Source organism: Haemaphysalis longicornis, unplaced genomic scaffold (assembly GCF_048455015.1).
Source record: "Haemaphysalis longicornis isolate Haplotype H1 unplaced genomic scaffold, Haemaphysalis longicornis Haplotype H1 scaffold_1, whole genome shotgun sequence".
NCBI classification, from domain to species: domain Eukaryota; kingdom Metazoa; phylum Arthropoda; class Arachnida; order Ixodida; family Ixodidae; genus Haemaphysalis; species Haemaphysalis longicornis.
The window spans coordinates 89,624,174-89,647,263 of record NW_027526203.1 but is presented as its reverse complement, the minus strand read 5'-3'; the positions used below and the strand labels follow the sequence as shown (position 1 = coordinate 89,647,263).

The following is a 23,090-nucleotide window of genomic DNA, read 5'->3' as shown; positions in this document are numbered from 1 at the left end:
TTTGAAGATGGTAGAGAACACAAGAGAAGAAAAACTTCGAACAAGGTAAAAGCACGATTGTGGCCTACGTTTCAGCAAAGAGAACTTGCTTTCCTCAGGGCCTGGAGTACGTTTTTAGATGAAATCTGTAGTTGGTTTGTTTGCCGGCTAGTTTTCGAGCTTTGAGGAAAGAGCGGGATTTAGGGGTTGGAGCATACGGCCTACTCGGTGGTAGTCATTTGTGTTTGTTCCGAGCAGACCTCCGGGGTGACACTATTTTGCTTGGAGTCAGTAGTTTAGGGGGGCTGCTAGGGTCGAGGTCCACATCGATGCCTGTTTGGGTGCCTGTTTGCGTTATACTGCGTGTTGGGGTCTGCGTGAACCATGAGCGTGTTGTCTTTGGTGGGTCGGGTTGTTGTTCGCTCACGTGCTGTACAGCTGGTGTTGCGGCCACGTCCACGGTTTGTGTGCTGGCGTCACATGTGCTGTTCTTAGGTGGACATGACATTTCGCTACCGTTGGGGGTGTTGGGTTGGTTCTGTTGTTTTGTGCTGGCCGGAGACGGGAGGTTGATACGTGAAGTTGGGACCGTCACCTTAAATGTGTTCCTCAGCCTGTGCTTGATGTTTTCGGAAATCAGTCGGACGCCTCGAAAGTTAGGGTGTAGTCCGTCCTTGGCCAGGTGTCCTAGGGGGTCATGGTGAATTTTTGCGTGGTGGATGATGTCAACGTTTCCTGTGTTGTGTCCAAGGTACATGAGGAAGTCGTTAAGCTTAGCTGCCCTTTGTGAGTGAGCTAGAAGTCTGTGTGTCTGGGGTATGTCTGGCTTGTGTTTGTTTTCGATCCTGGGAAGTACTGTTGTCAGGGTTATCTTTGCTTTGGGCCTGTTGGTCTGAACATCGTGAACAAGAGTTTTCATGGCCTCGATGGTGCTTTCTGCGGTGTCGTTCTTTAAGTCGTTAGTGCCAAAGTGCAGAACGAAGTGAGTGATGTTGCGTGGGGCGGCGTCAATCAGTTTTCTGATGTCATGGGTTGTGGCGCCGCTTTGAAAGCTGATGTATGGTGAATGTTGTCCGGAAGGGAAGTGGTCGTGAATGTACTTAAAGTGGCTATCACCGATGAGAGCTATGTGTGCCAGGGAGAGGAGAGGGGGCTTACCTTGCTCCGTCATCTTCGTACACGAAATCCAGGGAGTAGTAGAACTTTGAAGATGGTAGAGAAATCGTGCTTTTACCTTGTTCGAAGTTTTTCTTCTCTTGTATATATATATATATATATATATATATATATATATATATATATATATATATATATATATATATATATCTATATAAATATATATATATATATATATATATATATATATATATATATATATATATATATATATATATATATATATATATATATATATATATAAATATATATATATATATATATATATATATATTGTAGTCCGCTGCTAGATGCATTGCGTGATCACCGCGAGAAGTATTGTTTCATGCGGACCACATGCACAATTTCTGGGCGAGATCGGGAACGTCCTGCGGCGCTTGGGCTGGCTGGAGCGACTTCGTAGGTAACATCGCTGAGCTGTCGTAACACCGTGTACGGGCCAAAGTAACGCCGCATAAGCTTTTCCGAGAGTCCCCGGCGCCTAACTGGAGTCCACACCCAGACCTGGTCCCCAGGGGAGAAGGTTGCATGTCGGTGGCGAAGATTGTAGCGAGCGGCGTCACAACGCTGGTGCTGTTGTATTCGCTGGCGTGCCAGCGCGCGTGCTTCTTCGGCGCTACGCACAAACTCGTGAAGGGAGCCGCCTTGGTCGTCGTGGGAATCGGGTAGCAGCATGGCGTCGAGCATTGTGGAAGGTTCCCTACCGTAGACAAGTGCAAATGGCGTCATTTGCGTCGTCTCTTGTTGGGCCGTATTATACGCGAACGTTACGTAAGGCAAAACTGCATCCCACGTCTTGTGTTCCGCATCGGCGTACATACTGAGCATGTCGGCTATTGTTCGGTTCAGACGTTCTGTTAAGCCGTTGGTTTGGGGGTGGTACGCGCTGGACTTTCGGTGGGACGTGCCGCTCAACCTCAACACTTCTTGCAGCAGTTGCGCCGTGAAGGCCGTTCCACGGTCTGTAATCAGCACTGCCGGTGCGCCATGCCGCAGCACAATTCTTGTTAGAAAAAACTGCGCAACCTCAAGCGCTGTAGCCCGTGGTAGCGCCTTCGTTTCGGCATACCTGGTTAGGTAGTCCGTGGCGACTACTATCCATTTGTTCCCAGTTGTGGAAGTTGGAAAGGGGCCGAGCAAGTCCATGCCAACTTGTTCAAAAGGCGTTCTAGGAACCCGAACGGGCTGCAGAAGTCCGGCTGGCCGGCCGGGTGGTGCTTTCCGTCGCTGGCAGTCCCGGCAAGTTCGTACATACTGCCGTACGGTGGCCGATAGCTTGGGCCAGTAGTACTTCTGCTTGATCCGTGCCAGCGTACGTGTGTAACCGAAGTGACCGGCGCTAGGCTCGTCGTGACAGGCCTGCAAGATTTCATTCCTGAGAAGGTTGGGTACGACAAGCAGGTAGTTACTCCCACTCGACGCGAAATTTCTTTTATAGAGAACGTTGCTCCGCAGACAGAATGAGACAGTCCTCTGGCAAATGCCTTCGGCACGACGGTAGTGTGGCCTTGTAAAAAATCAAACAGCGATCGTAGTTCCGGATCTGCGCGCTGCTGTTCCGAAATGGTGGGTGCGTCCAGAACTCCGATTAGCGCGGCATCGTCGCTGTCGTCGTCATCGGCGGGGGCAAGGCCAACAGGAGCTCTTGAAAGGCAGTCTGCGTCTGAATGCCGCTTTCCAGATTTATGTATGATGGTCATGTCGAATTCCTGGAGTCTTAAGCTCCATCGCGCAAGACGGCCAGTAGGATTCTTAAGATTCGTGAGCCAGCAGAGGGAATGGTGGTCGCTGACGACGGTAAAATGACGCCCATAAAGGTATGGTCGGAATTTGAGGAGGGCCCAAACAACAGCAAGGCACTCTTTCTCGGTGGCCAAGTAGTTACTTTCGGCCCGTGATAGTGTCCGGCTGGCGTAAGCGATGACTTTTTCGGCGCCGTCTTGCAACTGGACGAGAACAGCGCCGAGCCCCACATTGCTGGCATCCGTGTGAACCATAGTTCCGGCATCCTCATCGAAATGAGCCAGCACAGGTGGTGTCTGTAAGCGCCGTCGGAGCTCGTCAAACGCCTCTTGCTGTTCATCACTCCAGATGAAAGCTACGTCGTCACGTGTGAGGCGAGTGAGTGGGGCCGCAATGTGGGAGAAGTTCGCTATGAACCTCCGGTAATAAGAGCACAGCCCCAGAAAACGGCGAATGCTCTTTTTGTCGGTAGGCGTGCAGAACTTCGACACGGCATCAAGTTTATCAGGATCCGGGCGTACGCCAGCTCGACTGACAACGTGACCGAGAAATAGTAGTTCTTCATACCCGAAGTGGCATTTTTCTGGTTTCAGTGTCAGTGCGGCAGATCGGATAGCCTGAAGAACGGACGTCAATCGCTCCAAGTGCTCTTGAAAGGTCCTGGAAAACACGACGACGTCGTCTAGGTATACCAAACACGTTTGCCACTTCAATCCAGACAGAACCGTGTCCATCATTCTTTGAAATGTTGCAGGCGCTGAGCACAAACCAAAAGGAAGAACTTTGAACTCATAAAGCCCGTCGGGAGTAACAAATGCGGTCTTTTCACGGTCACGCTCATCGACTTCGATTTGCCAGTATCCGCTCTTTAAGTCCATTGACGAAAAGTAGCGGGCATGTCGTAATCGATCGAGTGAGTCGTCTATTCTCGGCAGAGGATATACGTCTTTTTTGGTGACTTGGTTCAGTTTGCGATAATCGACACAGAATCTCAAGCTACCATCCTTCTTTTTGACCATGACGACGGGTGACGCCCAGGGGCTTGTCGATGGCTGTATGACGTCGTCGTCTAGCATCTGGTCCACCTGCTGCCTTATCGCATCGCGTTCTTTCGCGGACACTCGGTAGGGGTTCTGCCGAACCGGTCTTTCATTTGCGGCAGTAATTATTCGGTGTTTAACCAACTGGGTTTGGCGGACGCCCGACGTCGACGAAAAGCAGTCCCGGAAACTGTTTAAGAGCTCAGAAAGCTGGCGTTGCTCTGTCGGCGGGAGGTTGCGGTTAACGTCGATTTCGAGCTTATTTGGCACCACGGCTGACGCTTTACTCTGTAGAACGAAGCAGTCCATTGCGTTGTCGATGTCTTCGAAGACGGCAACCGCCGTTCCCTTGGCGACTTGTCGACGTTCATTGGTGAAGTTTGTCAGCAGTACCTCCGCTTCGCCGCACGCTAGCGTCAACAGGCCCCTAGCAATGGCGATCCCACTTTCCAGAAGAAGGGGACTCAAGACCTCGGCAATACCAGGGCCGCTTAATAGGTTATCACACCTAACGGAAACAAGCATGCAGGATCTTGGTGGTAGGCTAACTTCGTCACCGACAATTCGCAGGTGTATGGGTCGGTTGTCGGTACGTTCTGGTGTGTTATTTTTCGTAGAAAAACTCACAAAGCCTTCGCCGACGTCGATTACCGCATCATGATCGCGCAAGAAGTCCATTCCTATAATAAGTTCTCTGCAGCACTCCGGAAGGACGACGAACGTACCGACGAAGTCAGAGTCACCAATGCGTACCCTCGCGGTACATTTTCCGACAGGCGTCATTAGGTGACCCCCGGCAGTCCGAATCTGAGGTCCATCCCATGGGGTCTTGACCTTTCTGAGCCTGTCAGAGAGTTCCCGACTAATTATCGAGTAGTCCGCCCCGGTGTCCACTAATGCGGTCATTTCGTGTCCGTCGAGAAAAACTGTAAGTTCGGACCGCGCGTTCACGTCGACGTCGAAGTTTTGGGCTGCCGGTTCCCCAACTGCCGGCGGTAGAGGGAGGCCTTCGGAGCTTCGACTACTGGCAACCTTGCCTCCCAAGGTTGCGTCATCTAGTTTCCCCGCGGTGGCGTTGGAGACCGCCGGGTAGGTGGCCCTCCAGGAGTGCGGCGGCCGGGCGAACCTTGGGGAGCTGGGGACGGCGAACGCGATCGGCGGAGTGGTGCGGTAGCTCGACGCTCGGCGAGGTAGTCAGAAATGGCGACCGGTCTTTCTCCGAATTGGGGCCGAACAGCGTTGGGTGGGAATCCAGGCAGTCCAATTTCACGGTAGGGGCACCGGCGATAAATGTGGCCTGGTTCGCCACAGTGATAGCAGAGCGGCTGGTTGTCGGGAGTTCGCCAAAGGTCGGTCTTGCGTACTTGGGGACGATAGTACTGTTGCGGACGTACCGAAGAGTTATTACGAAACTGCTGTTGGGCAGTAAGAGGGACTGCTTGTTGTGGCCAGCATTCGGCTGGGTGCGGCGGGTGGTATGGGAGAAGCGGCGCGGCAGGTCTAGTGGTTGCAGCGGGAGCCTGGACAGTGAGAGCCGTGGCGTAGGAAACTGGGCATGGTGACGCTGGCTGCGCTGCTGGTAGGGAAATCGCGTTGCGAATTTCATCGCGCACTATGTCGGCGACGGAGGCCTGTATGGGCCCCGATGGGATGATGCCGCACTTAGCGAGCTCTTCTCTCAACACCGCGCGGATGAGATTCCGAAGGCGGTTGTCGTCATCCGTGGCTATGACAGCAGAGATGCTCGACGATGTTTTGGCGCCCATGCGGTCGTATTGTCGGGAGCGCTGTTGTAGTGCCCTCTCAATGGCAGTAGCCTCGCGGATGAATTCTTGGACCGTTCGTGGCGGATTTCGGACGAGGCCGGCGAAAAGCTGTTCTTTTACGCCATGCATAAGATGGCGTAATTTTTTACATTCTGCCATGTCTGGGTCGGCTCGCTTGAACAGTCGGGCCATGTCCTCCGCGAACATAGCCACACTCTCGTTAGGTTTCTGAGTCCGTGCTTCCAGGAGACGCTGTGCTTGTTCGCGGCGGTCGGCATTGGCGAATTTCGCTTGAACCTCGCGACGAAAGTCCTCCCAAGTGCGCAGGCTCGCTTCCCAATTCTCGAACCACGTCCTTGCACCGTGCTCAAGAGCAAAATAGGCTTGTTGGAGCTTTTGGGTGGCACTCCACTGGTTGAATGCAGCCACACGCTCGAACTGTTCAAGCCAGTCCTCAACGTCTTCGTAATCCTCTCCGTGGAAGTGGGCGGGTTCGCGCGGCTGCTGAAAAGTCACCGTAGTAGGCATTGCCTGCGCCATTACCTCTGGCTGAGAAGCGTGCCTTCTTGATGTAGACTCCAAGAGAGGGCCCTCTTCTGGAGGAAGGCCGAGTTTCCGGCGGCTACACCGATGAACCGGAGTGTGGACGGGCGAAGGTCTCTCGGGGCTAACGTCCGGGGGCGTACGGGGCATCGGAAGCACCCTCCACCAGTGTTGCGTCCTGTCAAACAGGGGCGCAGAGAAGTTGTCTTGGCGAAGACGCAGAGGCAGGGTATTTATTAGGCGAGGTGCCTAACTTGCCAGAGGAAACACACAAAGAGCACCGGTTGGTGGCTAGCAAAAATGGCGACCAAGAACCGAGCACACGAGCCGCTAGCTAACGCGCTCCTTCGTCGTCCTCTGCTGTGCCCATCAGACGGCACGTACCCACGCGGGGGATTAGCATGTCTGTCCTAATTAATGCTCTCATCCCACAGACTGGCACGTGACAATATATATATATATATATATATATATATATATATAAATTAGAGGTTCGGACCTGCACCGAACCGAAACGAAATCCGGAACTTAACCGCAAAAAGAAATGACGGTTACCGGTTCACGAGCATCCGCTGTTTATAATGCATGGACAAAGCCCTTCGGGGCTTTTCGCTTTCGCGCACCACCAAAATCGTAGCTCCTCACGCGCTTAGACGAAGGATAGGTCCTTCCCGCCGCTTCCCCTTCCAGCTTTCTTGGAAACAAATAAAGTTGTTTCTCTCCCCGTCAGTAGGCCACAACACTATCAACGCGGTCTTCGTCGTTATAACACGAGGAAAGGCATACGCACCAACGTTGCAAAGGTATGCTAGAGCTGGTAGCGGGAGCCAAGTGCAAGAATGAGCAAATGAAATGATCCCCTCTGCGAAATCTGCAGGACATATAAAATATCGACTTTTCCCTTCCCTGGCTGCGACTGTGTATGGACAGTGAGGCCGCAAGTGACGCCGCTTCACTGTGCAAAGGTGAAGGCCCGAAAACGTGCATACATTTTGCGTTTCATAATTTGCTTAAAAAGGTCACACACCTCGACGGTGTATGTACTTGACAAGTGTGACACTCAAGAGCTGCTCAGTGACTGAGCCGTCCCCGCACCCTGCGGCCGTTTGTCTGATGCAGTCGAAAAACGGAAACTTCAATGTGCTGAGCCACAGGTTCAAGATTCCCAGGTGGTTTAAACTGCTCCTACAGCATGCATTACATACGATGCGGCAAACTTGGGGTACCAAAGGCGCCAAATTGTTTTTTTTTTTTGCGAAGTGTCTTTCCCCGGGAAAACAAACATAAAAGATGCACCTCGGGGTCTTAAAATATTCCTCGACGAGTTCCCAAACGAATATTTTTGCTTTTTTTTTTTGCTGCCTTCAGCAGTAAAATACGCTAAAATCAAAAATTTAGATTTTATTCTAGACTTCCCTTCTTTCGCAAACGTGTCATAACGGCGCAGGCAGCAACCGTCGTGGTGCCAGTTACAAATGCCAGTTTTCAAGACTCGCACAGTGGTCAACGTCGCGCTTGTTTCCCAAATAATGAGAACTGTTAGCGTGAGGCATGCACTTCCTCCTCTTGCTAGAGGCTGCATCCCCAAACATGGCAGGCGCTACATATTTCCTCTGGGACCGGCGCTAAAAGAAGTAGATGGCCGGTCCCTCATTATCACATTTCTTTAAAGCTCATATTTTGCACTGGTTCTGCTGTTTTGCCTCTTTCGGGTCTTCTTTGTTTTCCTTTATGCACTTCACTGACTAGCCTATCCTGTTACTCTGCTGCTGCTGATGCTGCTTCATGGGGGATGTACTATTTTCGACAAATTAAATGCTGTCTTCCCAAGCAGTTACATCTCATGCTTCACGCGTGCAACTAACCTTAAGGTTTGTAATCCCATGATATGTTATGTTTTGCAGTGCAGTGGAGGGAATGATTGCTTCAGGCAGGACGGAGAGGTATTCACGGTGATGCGCAAATCCGTAATGGCTACCTAAAAATGTATTCTCATCAACAGAGCAATAATGCGTGACTAAACATTAACAAAAGCTTACTTTTAACAAAATTTTGGCTCGAATCCTCAAGAAGCTGACTGCTAACAAATTATCTTAGGTGGCCGAACGATGGAGTTCATTGATAGCACTTACGTTGTTGTTGATTGGGTTTAACGCGCCGACGCAACGCAGGCGATGAGGCGCGCCGTAGTAGAGGGCTCCGAATTAATTTTGACCACCCGGGGATCTTTAACGTGCGCCGAAATCTCGTACACACGGGCGTTTTCGCTTTTCGCCTCCATCAGAAAAGCGGCCGCCGCGGCCGGGAATCGAACCCGCGACCGCGTGCTCAGCAGCGCAACGCCTTAGCCACTGAGCCACCGCGGCGGGTGATAGCACTTACGTGGCTGCTGCCGATTTTTTTTTATGGTACCAGGGATAAAAAAATGTACACCACTGTCATATATGTGCCCGTAACTAATGTAAGGGACTCACCGCTATGCAGGCGTTTAGGGTTGACGATGGTGCACGATTCGAGAGATAGGACTGCGATTTCAACAACTACAAAACAAAGCGGAAAAAGTATATCCCACAGACAGATATGACTCATGGCCCTTGGTGGTTGCTTTAAGTAGTCTGTAGGAGAACATAACGGCTGGGCGGGAAGTTAGCTGGCAAACCGGCACTACTTCATCGGCTTTCCTTAATACCTTCTTTCCTTAATTTCTTACTTTTGCTTTAAAATTGTATTACTTTTATTGGAAAAAACAGTATTCTGAATGTGCCAGAATTGTATTTAGTTTTATGTTCGCTTTAAACGACAAATTTTTTTCCCCCTTCGCTAATAATTTAGCTTCCCGAACCGGTTCGCAAACCGGTTCAAGCTGGCCAACTGGTTCGCGAACCGGTTGGGGTTGTGATTTAGCCGAAAGAGAACTGAACTGGAACGAAATGAATTCACCCCAACCCGAACCGTAACCGAACCGGTATTTTTTCGGATCGACACACTGATATATATAAACATTACATATTTACAGCTTGACCACAGGCTGTGAAATCTCAGGCAAAAGCAAACTTTCACAAAGAATTCTGCACGTAGTATGCCCTTGTCCGGGTGGCAAATAGGTGTAAAAGGGTTGAACCTGAACTATCCTTCGAAACATTCCCTACCGTGTCATTACGTAGCTTCAATCATCTTTGTGCATTACAGCGTGCGCGCATGGGCGGGTAAAAGTGGCCACCCTTCCCACCCACACCAACAAAATTGCCCCAGTGCTCTCCGCCTACAAGGCTTGCCCCTGTTGACGCTCATGCGAGGGAGTCGAATGTCGCGTGCGGGGCCAAACGCTCGTAATACGTGTGGCTGGAACTCGCAGTTACGGGGAATTCGTTCCCTTGCAAGGGAGCTTACGGGGCGGCACGAAGAGAAGGGTGATGCAGACGAGAGCGGCCGGGATGTACAGGAGCAGGCAGATGAGGCGCCTCGGCACGTAGTTGATGAGCAGCACGTTGACCAGCATGACGGGCAGCTCGAGCAGCGACACCAGGAAGAAGTTGAGGAACGGGTTTCCACCGAAGTCGCTTATCTTGTAGATCAAGTCGTAGTACACCAGCACCACGACGACACTGCGGTGGCGGTAAAGAAGCTGTCAGCAGGCGCAGAAAAGATAGGGGAAGATTTCCGTTCAGGGATGACCCAACTACCCCGTCTACGAATGAGCAAGCATAACAAGTAAGCCGCACAGGCACCGGGAGCCAGGAAAGAAGACATCAAGTACGTACGGCGCGCAAACCTCCCACGCTCTTCGCGGGTGTTTAATGGCACAGCCACGGTGGCCTTTCACATTCTTGATGCAACCTCAACTGAAGCTACCGAATTGTATTGCAGGACAGCGACACTGCTCTCTTTGATGACTAAATAGTGTATTTCAAGCGAAGTTTTCTTGGTCGCACTTATTTCGTTGCCGTAACCAGAGCGCACCGCGGGAAAGCCAACTTTACACAATTGGAGGGAACGTGACGATGGTGATAATGAAGCAAGAAAAAAAAACGCTTTCCGTGGTCGGAATATAAACTCGTACCCTCGCGTTACGAAGGCGGCGTCTATCCGATTACGCCTTCAACCCACTCTGGTCACTCAGCATTTCCTTCGGGTTCGTTGCGCTGACGTTTGGAATTGCGCTTTGGAATTTGGACTTTGGAAGACCATGACGGCCTAATGGCGACGATGGAGGAGGGAGGGAAGGGTTTTACCGTGATGGATGCGTGTTGACTATGACAAGCAGGCAGTTTGCACTTTGATCGGTTTTTTGCTTTCATTGGTGCGGCATTTGAACTTCGCGCGCAAGGAAGCTTTGAGTTTCAAAATCGTCGCCGTTGTACAGAGGAGCTCTTGGTTTATTTATTTTGTTTTCCGGTTGAAGTGCACTTCTAGCGACAAAGTCCTGCTGGCGCATAATTATCTCGGTTACAAAGGCCCTTAATACCTTCTCACAGCCGAACTACCCTAACATTTCGAAGAAGGGTGTTGTCCCTTTTTTACTGCAACTTGCCGCATGCGTAAAGACAGAAGAGGTATGGCTACCGCTTAATAAATCTTTTGGTCTTATTAATATGCTTTAACTTTTTTTGCAGTGTATATGTGAAATTAAGTTTGTTGCCGTCGCCTCCTCCGTCATCCATCCAGACGTTTCCGAGACCGCCGTGCAACCTTCCGCGAATGGCGGTTCCTTTCGCTACAAAACTTGTTTTGTTCACGACCGGCTTTATGTATAGCGACCTGCCCATCGCGTCCCGTGACAATGGGAGCCAGTGCATCAAAACATTGCCGCGTAGGGACGGCGCGCTCCGCCAGGTAGGGCTACGTTTCGTCCCCAAACTTGGCAGCTTCGCTGCGCTATCGGTAGGGCCTGCGACTACTGACATAAAAAGTAGTGGTCGTAGCAATCAATGCCGATTGTACCGATCACTGCCTTTAATACCGGCCAGAAACGAGAATTCACGTCTAAGTCCAGACCCGTTTCTTAAATATGCAGACGCCGACGGGCACAAGCAAAAATACACTGCCACCACACTGCCACCGTTCGACTAGCATTCTGCATTTTCGGGTGTTTTCGCTTAGTTAGACACGCGGAAACGTTTTCGACTTTCGCTATACGTCCAGGAGCTTACTTCTGGCGTGAGGCTCGTCTATGCACGTGCAAAGTTCACAGGGGAGGTGCGAATTTGTATAAGCACCCCAAGCGGGCCACTCTGTGCGTGTAGTCCCGTCATTCTTGCGGGAAAACATAATGTTTTTGCAGCGAAGGGAGCACTCATCGACTGCCACCTTTTCAGAGGCTTTCATCACCACTGGAGCGCCACGCTTTTAGGAGCTCCCGCTCGGTGGCTCACAAGCACAACAAATGGCAAAGTTGGGTACGGCAGCCGTGAGAACCACACGTCTTGCGGTGAGAACCACAGTTACCTTCGGGATATCTCTTTGAACTTTGGTCCCGTTACTGAGCGATCGAAACCTGGTTTAAAACAATTGGCTGCACCGTGCGCCTGCCGTGGTTGTTGAGCTGTACGCAACAAGTACCATCGGGTACGATATTTTCACTGAAAGTACGATGCAAAAATGTTGAGAATCTTTCTGCATATTCTTTGACGAACGCGTTTCTTTTGTCTGGGTTCATCGTCGAGTCTCCTGCTTAAGTCAACTATAACGTACTACCTCGGTAGCAGAATCCCTGCGGCTACTTTTTCTAGAATCACTCTTCATGCTGCTGCTACACTGCCTCCACAGAAGCGGACGGTCAACCAAGAGTGCGCGGGAAATACCGCACGCTCATTTGTTTTGTTATTGTCGTGCTATGCGTCCTATGCTCGCGCCGTCTTTTGATCTCGCGCCGAGTGCTTCTCCATGTACTTCCTGTTTACCTTTGAAACCCTATATCAAGCACTGCTCGCAAAGTTAATTTTTCCTGATCGATGGTATAGAACAAAACGCGCCGAATATTTTGGTCGGTTTCATTCTTTCGCATGCAGGCGCTCCATAAAACTTGTGGAACGCGCAGCAGCTTTAGCAGCTATGCTAAGCTGCTATGCGCGTTCGGTGCTATGCGCGTTCGGTGGATGCCGGCTGGCTTTCGCCGGTCTAGCCAAGTAACTATTTCGCGTTAAAAAACTCTTATTTGAGCACACTGTCGACCCCACAGAAGGTGTTCGCTTCCCCCCGTGTGAATCGGCAATGACTGAGCACAACGGGGCGAGAAAAAGACCTGGGCACAACGACGGCAGCGTGAGCAAGAACGTACACCACCAGTAAAAGTGGAATAAATGCAGGCCCAGCCAGTGCACTGGCGCTGGAAAGAGCTAAAAAAAGCCAAACAAGCAATACCAAATTCATCACGGGGAATCGGCGAGCGTGGGCAGGTCGCTATCTATAAAGCCGGTTGTGCTTTTGTTGCTCCAAGTGAGAGTTGAGAAAACGAAATGTTCAAGCTTCCAACCTCCGTTGGTGCAGTGTGGCCATATTTGTTATTACAGCGCAACCGCTGGGTCACGTAAGTTGTCTCAGAAAAGGGCGTGGTATCAATGGAAACTTGAGCGGCGTGATGTATTGAGGGAGAGCTGTGGACCTAGAAGTCCGGTCTCGATATGCCGAGGTAAAGTACCCGAGGAATTGCTTCCCGGGGTCCGAATTATTTCGCTGACGCTAAAATTCACTCTTGTGAGTATTCGGCTGTGAGTTTCGGTTTGACATCGAAGCCTTTGTCTGCCTCCGATCCGAGTCTAGAGAAGAGCTCCTGGCCCCTTCAAAGCTTCCCTGCTCCATGTACTTTAGTTGTGGGCGGGCGTTTACCTGTTCTGTACTTCTTTTTTTTTTTTCGCCACTTTATTCATCATTAAACTAGTACTAATTCCCATCAGAAATAAGAGGTCTGACATAGTAGTGATTCACAATTATTCAAAGCATTAAGTTAATAACATTTATCGTTTTACTTTCACTTCAGTATATTGTTACGAATGACCAGAAATATCACTTTTATTGGACCTCACATTTGCCGCCTCTTTGGCCCTCTGTCGGGTCGTTTTGCATGTTCACTAAAAACGCACGGTCACCTGAAATTGCACCAGCCGTCAGATACCTTCGATATAAGTTCAACTTACAATTGCACGTATACCGACAATGTAATGACGGCGATCTTCCGTTTCTTGAACAAGTCGAAAATAGATGACTTCCTCCTTTTTTTCTCCTGCGAATGAATACAGCAAATGTCATAAACGCCTCAGCCACTGATTGTAAGCACTATGTCAACGTTGAATGAGATTAAACTATGGGAAAAGACACGAGCACAAAAGCATGCAAACACATCGATAAGACGGCTTCATTTATAACCGCTTCGAGTTAATGTACGAGCGAGAGCACCAGCAGAGTTACGGCTCACGGATTGCGACGAAGCAATGTGCGAGCAGTCGTTCTGCCGTGAGCACCGCGGCTGTGCGTAACCCAAGCGCTGACCTATGACCGCGTGACGAAACTTCACGGAGGACCGCACAAAGTGAGTTCCACTTGACAGCGGCCGATATTTTTGGCGTGTGTGCTTTATCTCATTCACTTTTATGTCAGTAGTTCATCTATCCAGTGTGCAGAGTATTGCCGTACACACCTAGCTATACAGCAGCTTGATGACGTTTGACTGTTCTTCCATTAGGGAGCGTTTCTGTGTAGATGGCAAGAGGTTCGAGGTACGTCGCTGTGTTTGCAGATTATCTCGCCTTTAGTGGGTGCGGAGGACTTTTGCTCTGTGACACAGGGGGTGACTCCACTATCAAAATTTTCATTTGTAATTTCTGTATTACTCGTCGTTTATTTACATCACGTTGATTGTACAAGAGGCCCAAAATTAAACAAAAACAGAGTTTAGGTGCCACACGTTGGGATTTAAGGCGAGGGTGCAGCAGAGGAAATCTTTTACAGAAACTCCCGATGAAAATTGTCAGATAGTACGTACGCATGGTTTCTTGAGCGTAATCAAAACACATACACAGGTACGTGTGTTCGCCTTGGAAGCACTAGCGCCTTCTGAATTGCACTAAAGGGTATTTGTTTCAATCATGCGCCTTTAATATGCCCCACGATCTAGGCACGGACTGACAGAGCTTTCTCTGGGAAGAGCAGGGGGAGAGCCGCAAAAGAATTCTTACGCCTTAAAACGCCGCAAGTACAGCGTGACAAGCCTATCATGGATACCGTGAAAGCTATACATATACAAAATCGCCCATAAAAAATTGTGGTTAATTGGAGCCTTCATAAATAGTAGGTAAGGACATGGCATTAAAAATTAGTATTAATTTGACCTCGCTGTAAAACCTGCCATGCCAACACCACGAAATATGTGCTAACAAATAAAAATAACTACGATACAATGCATATATTTTGTGAGGTTGAATAAACGTATTATAGCCTTAAAAACGTGAATACAATGGCAGTCACACGTAAAAATATATAGGTGAGTAACCAGAGCAATGAGAAGAGGAAATACAGGAAAGAACGATATTTGGATATCTTGGGTAAGTAGACGCAACAAATAATACTCTCAACTGCTTAATGTTAGCTGGAATTATCGTAGTTTTTCGTAGGTATCTACAGTATACGAGGCCGGTGTTTTACAGTTATAAACATAATTTTTTCAATGTGTATACGGTTGTTTTGGAATGCGTGGACTGCAATCTTCTGTAGTTTTTTCTGTATTTCACTAACTATTTAAACCCAGTTTATTCGTCGTGGGCGATTTCTTGCACTTCGTATTTTCGGAGTTTCAATTTTTTCAATTTTATTCGAATTTATTCAAATTTATTCAATTTTCCAGTGCAGCTGCTATTTAGCAGCTGCACTGGAAAATTGAATAAAGGGTGAGAAATATTTGAGTAACAAGTGAACCAAGACAAGCTAGTCTTGGTTCACGTAAAGAGAGTTCCAAGTCTGTGAATTGTGCTGAAACATCGGGACTCACTTCGGCACGCTGGCAGCCACGTCCCGCGGGTGAGGGGGTCGCTCGCAACACCACTGGCCGCTGTACGTGCCGTCTTTGTCGAACTTTTTTAGCTACGCAGGCTTCAAAACATTCAAAGTACAACACGCGTCTTGAGCGAGGCTGAAACCCAGCGCCGCCCCTCGGAAGCTGGAGGAAACTTTGGGTCGGTGGACGCCAGACGGCGGGCGCTCGTTCATATGTTCCACACTTCTTGGTTGTTTGTTTTTGTGATTCTGCGACTACTCTTGAAAGGTGTCTCGGGCTCGAAACCTGTTCTGGCGAGTAGTTTCCCCATGTCTCAAGTGCTTCTGTGCGGTTTCCGCAAAATTAGGGGGCTGGACTACCAGTTTTGGCCTCGCGTGCGCGAGAAGGGACAGAGATTGTACGTTGCCGGGTTGAAAGAAATTGACGGGAAAGACATCATTGCGAATTGACATTCTCAGCAAGGGAAGCGCTCCTTTCCAGGTACCACGGCCTAATAAGGTGACTCCAGCGTATACAAAAGCGCTCCATGACAGGGCCGTGTTTGTGTTGTTTTCTCTGTTGTAGCTGTTTTGGCGCACCCACACTACTGTTACTCTTTCTGTGCCCCTTCTTCAGCTGGGTTGGTGTTGTCAGTGATTAACAACGCATTCTAAACGTTATTAGCTGCTGACAAAGTAAACCTAGTTCCACCCGGTGTGTAACCTGCTGATACAGTGGAGCTGCGTGTCGTCTTTTAGTTTCAGCTTCTTCCTTGTGAGTGATGTTAGAGTCGTCTTACCGGTAATTGGGACACAATTTGTTCAGGCCGTTCGGAATTCTCTATAAAAGTATTTCCTCCTCCTCTTCCTGCTCTGCTTAAAAAATAAACTCGACTTTCAGAGTACGAAAAACGCATTAAAGAGTCAAATAACGCGTTTGTTATCTTGCCACGCTCTCGCTTGGAATGCGTGGCAAAACTCTGCACACTTCGAAGAACCAAGTAAGGCAGCAGGCGGGATGCTTGTTGACATTGATTGTGGCGCTACCCGGGAATTGCCGGGAGCATATTCCTGTGCCGCCTTTTGGCATCGCTTCTTGCCGCCGTGAATATCGCTAAAAAAAGGGTTACTGCTGATAAAACAATAGTGCGGAAGCCGTAATACCTCGTGTTATGCAAATACTACCGCATGCGATTCACAAATATCGCAGTCTGCGATATGTATGAACCACTGAAAGCAAACGTTCTAGTTTTTCCTACTGCAAAAATCCATTTCTTGCGATGCTCATTCTCCCCCGGCTTCCCGAGAAACCTGTACAAAACGATGCCAGGCTGCCCTCCGCGATTTTGGCAGTCCTTCACGCTGCAGAAGGGACGCTGCAACGAATTCTTTGCTGCAGCATTTTGATCCCTTCAGACACTGCAGCTTACCATTATCGCTATGTTTCTTAAAAAAACTTCCGCCACACAGCGTCGACCCGCACGCAGCGCGCGTGTTTTCACGAGCGCTGAACAGTCGGTCGCGACATCCACCCACCCAAAGTTGCTAAGCGGCGGCGAGAGGCGGCGCTGCAATCGTGGGGAAACTGTGGTGCCCGCTGCCTGTAGGGAGGAAGCCTGACGTGCGCCGCGTGCCGAGGTCGACGCGGTGGCGCCATCGCTCAGCCTAGGCCGGGAGTAACGGGCATCGCCTTCGCCCGCCGTGACAAGGACATTGCGAGCCTCTAAACATCTCCGCCCATGAAAAACTAAGACGGGACGAACTGGAGGAAAGACCGCGCTGCCTGCCTGCCAAGGGATTTTTTTTTAGCTTTTACACGTGTGGTGGGCTACCATCGTCGTATAACCAACTTATCCCTTTCTTTCCTTTTTAACGTACTCGTATATATTAGTTTTCCTTCAAAATAAAAACCAGTCGTAACTCAGAGCAGTGCACACATTCAGTTCGTGTCGTTTCACTGCGAAGCAGCATACCTCTAAGCAGCCAAGGAAATTCTCGTGTCCGCATCAGCAGAAAACTCCCAGGCTACTACAGGCTAAACAAAAAAGCATCCAAGGCTACTACCGGCTATTCGCTTCACCCAGGCTACACCCATGCACCGCCAGGGATCGAACCTGGGCTCGAATGAAGGAACGGAGCGAGAGCCTGTAGCAGCTTCGTCGAAGATGACGAAGCACCACTCCGAGGCTCACTGCGCGAGCCTCGTGGCTCGGGCAGTGAGTGCTCCTAGGAACTGGGAGCGTTCGGCCAGGCATAGCTGCCGCTAGCTCGCCAGCTCTTGCCTTCTGTTCTAAATATATGTGTTGTTCTGTGGCTGGGCGTTCTCATTGCCTCGTGCTGCCACAGAGTGGTGCTTCGTCGTCTTCGGCAATGCTGCTACAGGAGCCCCCCTCTACTGGCGGTGCCGTGGAGTAAGTTGGAAGGATACTTTTGGGGGCCGTCTTGTTGGTTATAGTGGCTGTTGTGACTGGGGCAGCTGCGGAGGTTATTGGAGATTCGTCTGGTGGTGCGGAAAGCAGCTCCTCAATGAAAGCTGGTTTCAGGCGATCAACAGAAATTGTTTCTTGTTTGCCATCCAAATACGCGGTGAAACGCTTATCAGCACGATGAATGACGCAGTAGGGCCCGTCGTAAGGGCGCTGAAGTGGTTTCCGCACCGCGTCACGGCGGACGAAAACGTAGGGGGTCGTCGTCAGCTCGATTGGCACATGGGGATCCGCACGCTGCTGGCAGGAGTGGTGCAGGCGCACGAAGTGACCGAAAAGAATCTCGCAGTTTGGTCACGTAGTCGGGGGGATCAGGGCACACTGATGATTCTGAAGCAGTAAAAAGTTGTCATCCGCGGAGTCAGCACTTTCGGAAGAGAACTCTGCAATGTACATGGCTGTACGTCACTTCTGGCACTTCTTGGAGAGACGAGAGTTCCATATCTTGACGGACCACAAACCTCTGACCTTTGCAATCTGGTCCGACTCCAGCAAATTTCACCTTGTGAAACCCGCCATCTGTCTTTCATCGTGGAATTCACAACAGACATACGGCACGTGCAAGGGCAAGACAACGCTGCCGCAGATGGGCTCTCACGTCTGGCCGCTTCAATCTCCAGTTCCCACAAATCGGCTGACATCGACTTCACCGCACTCGCATCAGCGCAGCTAGATGACGCCGAAATATTAGTGCCTCATGAAAATCCCGGCGCGCTGCACCTTCGTGAAGTACCCATTCCATCGTGTGCTGTCCCGGTTCTTTGCGACGTTTCTGCGCGCACCCATCATGCACTTGTCCTGGCGGATTTCCGGCGCATTGTTTTCGATGCCTTCCATAGACTAGGACGCACGCAAAACTACGCGCTGCTGTCTCGTATGCCAGCATTCAAAGATTAACCGGTACACTAAGGCTCCTTTCGGTTCGTTTACGGCACCAACTGAGCGCTTTGACAAGGAGCACGTAGACATTTTGCGGCTCTGGCCTTCTTCAAAACAATACACATACCTTCTAACTTGAGTCGATAGTTTCACGCGTTGCCCGAGGCGTTTCCTATTCCCGGCATCCGTAGTGAAACCATCGCCAACGCATTCGTTGCGGGCTGAAGTGATGACTCCGTAGGAGTGAAAAACTCTCCTGGCAGGCGTAGCGGTGTAGCAACGACCATCTCTGCGGGCGTGCAGTGGAGATCCCGCTTCAAAGTAGCCCGGAGACTCAGCAGAACCAACGGAAGGGAGGTGGACCAACGGCTACTGTCCGGCAGTGCCCTGAGGGACCGGTGAAAACGCTCAACAAGCCGGTTGGCAATAGGGTAGTACACTTTGGTGCGGCTGCAGGAAGTTCCAAGAAGGGTCAGCAGGTTATTGAAGAGTGCCGACTCAAACTCACGACCTCGGTCGGTGGTGATAGTGGATGGGACACCATAGCAGGAACCCCAGACCAGCCGTACCAGTCGCAACAGACAAGAAAACCCACCAGATGACCTCCAAAAGTATGCTTCCGGTTTACTCCACGGCTTCGCCACTATAGGGGGAGGGGGCGGGGGGGGGCTGGCCAGGCATAGCAGATGCTAGCCCGTCAGCTGCTGTGTTCTGTTCTAAATATATGTGTTGTTCTATGGCTCGGCTGCTTTTGCGAAACGCCGTCGACGACGGTATGACGCTGAGATCAGCGCCGGTGTCGACGATGAAACGCAGTCCGGTGTTTTTGCCCGTCGCAAAACACAAGCGCTTTACTTCGCAACTAACACCGCCGCCGCCTGCGGTGGTGCGCCGTGGAGTATCCCGGAAAGTGCAGGGTGCTGCACACTTCCGCGCCCCGTTACAAAGTAGCGGTGATACCAGCACAGGTGATGGCGACGGCGAACGCCGGCGAGAAGGAGCGGCCGCGCGAGGGAGAGGGCTGGAGCTAGGCTGAGAGAGCAGCGATTTGATCTGACAGATTTGTGATCTCACCATGAAATTCCTCACGCAGGCTCTGAAGCGCAGGTGGAGGCGGCGTTGTGGGTGCTGCTTTAGTGGGAACGGAATGTTCCGGGAGGGATACTTTAACACGGGCCGTTCGACAGGAGTGGAAACGTCCATGACGGAGTCGGCAAGTTCGGCCAGCTGGGAAATGAATGAACGGCTCGCGGCCGCCAGCACCATCATGACGGAGGTGGGCAAGCGTTGAAGAAAAAGCTCTCGAAGCAAAGCCACATCGAACGTGGCTTCCCTATCTCCAAGGAGCTCTGAAGGCGACGCAGTAGCTGTGAGGGCTTGCGATCACCGAGCTCTTCGGATTGTAGAAGCTGCAAGCGTCGCTGTTCCGACATTACCGCCCGCTTGATGCATTCACTCGTAAGGGTGTCAAACGGGGCGGTCGCCTGTGGTGAAACAATCAGGTCACGAAGCTCGGCTGCTTTCTCGGAAGGCAGCGCAGACACGAGGTGATTGAAGTTTTGGCTCTGCGACGTGATGCGCGCTATGGCGAACCGGCTGTTTACCTGGACGAGCCAGAGCTGTGGGTCCTCAGGACAGTACTGGGAAGCTGCGGCGAAAGCGCAGCCACATCACCCTGTGCGGCGGAGGATGTAAGATGGCTGGCACCATTGACCATCTCTGCGGGCGCGCACTGCAGATCCCACTTCAAAGTAGCCCGAAGACTCAGCAGAACCAACGGAAGGGAGGTGGACCAATGGGTAGCGTCTGGCTGTGCCCTGATTGCGGTCTTGAGGGAGCGGTGAAAACGCTCAACGAGCCCATTGGCAATTGGGTGGTACGCTGTGGTGCGGATGCGGAAATTGCCTCCTTCAAGTGCGTCCTTCCTGGTCTCCTCAAAAAGGGAACACACACCTACTAACATGCGTCGATTCTTTGACGCGTTAGCCCGAGGCGTTTCCTCTTCGCGACATCCGTAGTGAAACCATCGCCAATGCATTCGTTGCGGGCTGGGTTTCCGGCTATGCTGTCCCATCAACTATCACCAGCGACCGAGGTCGCCAGTTTGAGTTGGGACTCGTCAGTAACCTGCTGACCCTTCTTGGCACTTCCTGCATCTGCACCAAAGTGTACCACCCCATTGCCAACGGGTTCGTTGTGCGTTTTCACCACTCCTTCAATACCCCACTCAGGACACAGCAGGACGCTGCACATTGGTCCACCTCACTTCCGTTGGTACTGCTAAGTCTTCGGGCTACTTTGAAGCAAGATCTGCACTGCACGCCCGCAGAGATGGTCTTTGGTGCACCGCTACGCCTGCCAGGAGAGTTTTTCACTCCTACCGAGTCATCACCATGCCCTGATTCCGCCGACTACGACACCGAACTGCGAGATTCGTTTCGCTCATTTCGTGCGCTCGCACCACGCTGCCAGCAGCGTGCGAATGCCGATTTGACCATCGAGCTCGCGACGCCCCCTACGTTTTCGCCCGTCGTGACGCGGTGCGGAAGCCACTTCAGTGCCCTAACGATGGACCCTACCGCGTAATTCATCGTGCTGATAAGCATTTCACCGCGGATTTGGATTTCTGTTGATAGCCTGAAACCAGCCTTGATTGAAGAGACGCTCCCTGCAAAAACAGAGAAATTTACAATACTAATTGCGGTCCACCCTCCGCAGCCGCCCCAGTCGCAACCGCCACCAAAACCCACAAGAAAGCCTCTAAAAGTATCTTTCCAGCTTACTCCACGGCTCCGCCACTAGAAGGGGGGCCTCCTGTAGCCAGCATAGACGAAGAGGACGAAGCACCACTCGGAGGCTCACTGCGCGCAGCGCGAGCCTCGTGTCACGAGCATTCAGTGCTCCTAGGAACTCCGAGCTTTCGGCAAGGCATAGCTGCAGCTGGCCCGCCAGCTCTGGCCTTCTGTTCTAAATATATGTGTTGTTCTGTGGCTCAGTGTTCTGATTGCCTCGTGCTGCCACAAGCCCGTCCCTCAGCCAACTAAACTACGCCCACAGGTGGGGACGGGGAGACAAACGTTGGTTTTGATTCAGCGTCTGGGGAAGCGCAGGGCGCTTTTTGGAGGCGATACACTAAGCAAGAGGGAGAGGGAGGTAGTGAGAGACATGACTCCAAAGCCTCGCGTGCCGCCCTCCTCCTGACCCTTCGAAATATGCTCCTCCACGTTTTCTTTCTGCCGATGCTGCTGCGTTCGGGAAACCGCTTCGGCGAATGCCAGGTCACGGCTGGCGGAGTCTCTGGTTGTAGTCTTTATAGAGCCACGTGTGTGATTTCAAGTGACGCCGCATAGATAATCGTTGTGCGGGTCCTTTACAGCTTCGGGGTCCAACCTCCTTCACAGCGTGAATTAGAGCCGATTTTTTTACTGGCGATGTTGTTTTTCAAACAGTAATAGTTCGAACTGCCTTCCTTCGTACCTGAACAATTTGTGCATATTCTGGAAGTGGGCGTACCTCAAGAAGCACGAAGTAATTGAACTGAGGCAATCGACAGAGATTGATGCCTTTTGCACGACTGCACTGCTGGACGAAGGGACTCCCGTCCTGCGCTGCTCGAGTCCATTCTTGCCTCTGATTGTTTTTACATCCTCCCTCCATTCAGTTAATAGTCTTTCTCTTCTTGCAATCCAGTCTATTCCTGGCCATTTCGTTGTCCCGGTATCCTATCGGTAGCCATGTGGCGGCATTACATGCCTATCTGAAGTCCGTTTGTTTATCTAATTTAATATGAACTATGACATTTTCTACCGAGATTGTTTTCTGATACAGAGCACTCGCGTCATATCCTTGAACAGTATTCCTATAATCCAGGGTTACATGGCTCGCTGGCCGGAGAAGTTTTCTTTCAATTTTTAGCGAGCCGCCAAGTGTTAAACTTGGTATTCATGCAAGTGTTAATGAGAAGATTAAAATCCTTGCCCCATGATATGTTGCTTGCGAAGATTACACCAAGTGTTATAACGCATTCCCTAATTCTGTCTCTGAATCAGGCAACTTAAGTGTTGAAACCATGTAGCCCAATTTGCTTGCACGCAGAATATCTCGCTTTTTTAGTACTAATTAATCAGCCATTGTCAAATGTTCGGTCCCTCATTTTGCATAATATACAATTCGGTACATTGGAAAGTTATACGGATTTGTTTTTAAATCAATTTTCGAGGGTGGTGCAAGAGTGCCGTCTCAAATTTTTCACGCACTGTTCTGCCGGTGCGCATCGCATGTATGCGTGCTCCATTTGTAGGTATAAGTTGGAGCTGCTGCTTGTAACAAAGCAAAGAAATGTTGTCATGCGCTTTGTTTTGTGGATATGTTTTTGTGTTTCCACCCTCTAACGGGCCACCTCTGGGCTAACAAGGCTCAATCCCCACAATACGGTTTAGATATACGTTAAATTATGGTGGATGCTTGGGTAACAATGCGGAGGCCTATTAGACGTTCTTCGGTTCAATAATGGG

The 23,090-nt window shown here is 50.6% G+C and overlaps 1 protein-coding gene across 3 annotated transcripts in view; it reads right to left on the bottom strand.

Annotated features, from left to right (window-relative positions):
- Positions 1–23,090, bottom strand: part of LOC144177964 (organic cation transporter protein-like) — a 326,587-nt gene that overhangs the window by 53,527 nt on the left and 249,970 nt on the right. For all 3 annotated transcript variants that reach the window (XM_077705534.1, XM_077705526.1, XM_077705530.1), the window contains 2 exons: positions 13,381–13,466; positions 9,638–9,852 (listed from right to left, as the gene is read on the bottom strand). In XM_077705534.1, coding sequence (XP_077561660.1) covers positions 9,638–9,852; positions 13,381–13,466 — 301 coding nt within the window. The remainder of the gene's footprint in view (positions 1–9,637; positions 9,853–13,380; positions 13,467–23,090) is intronic.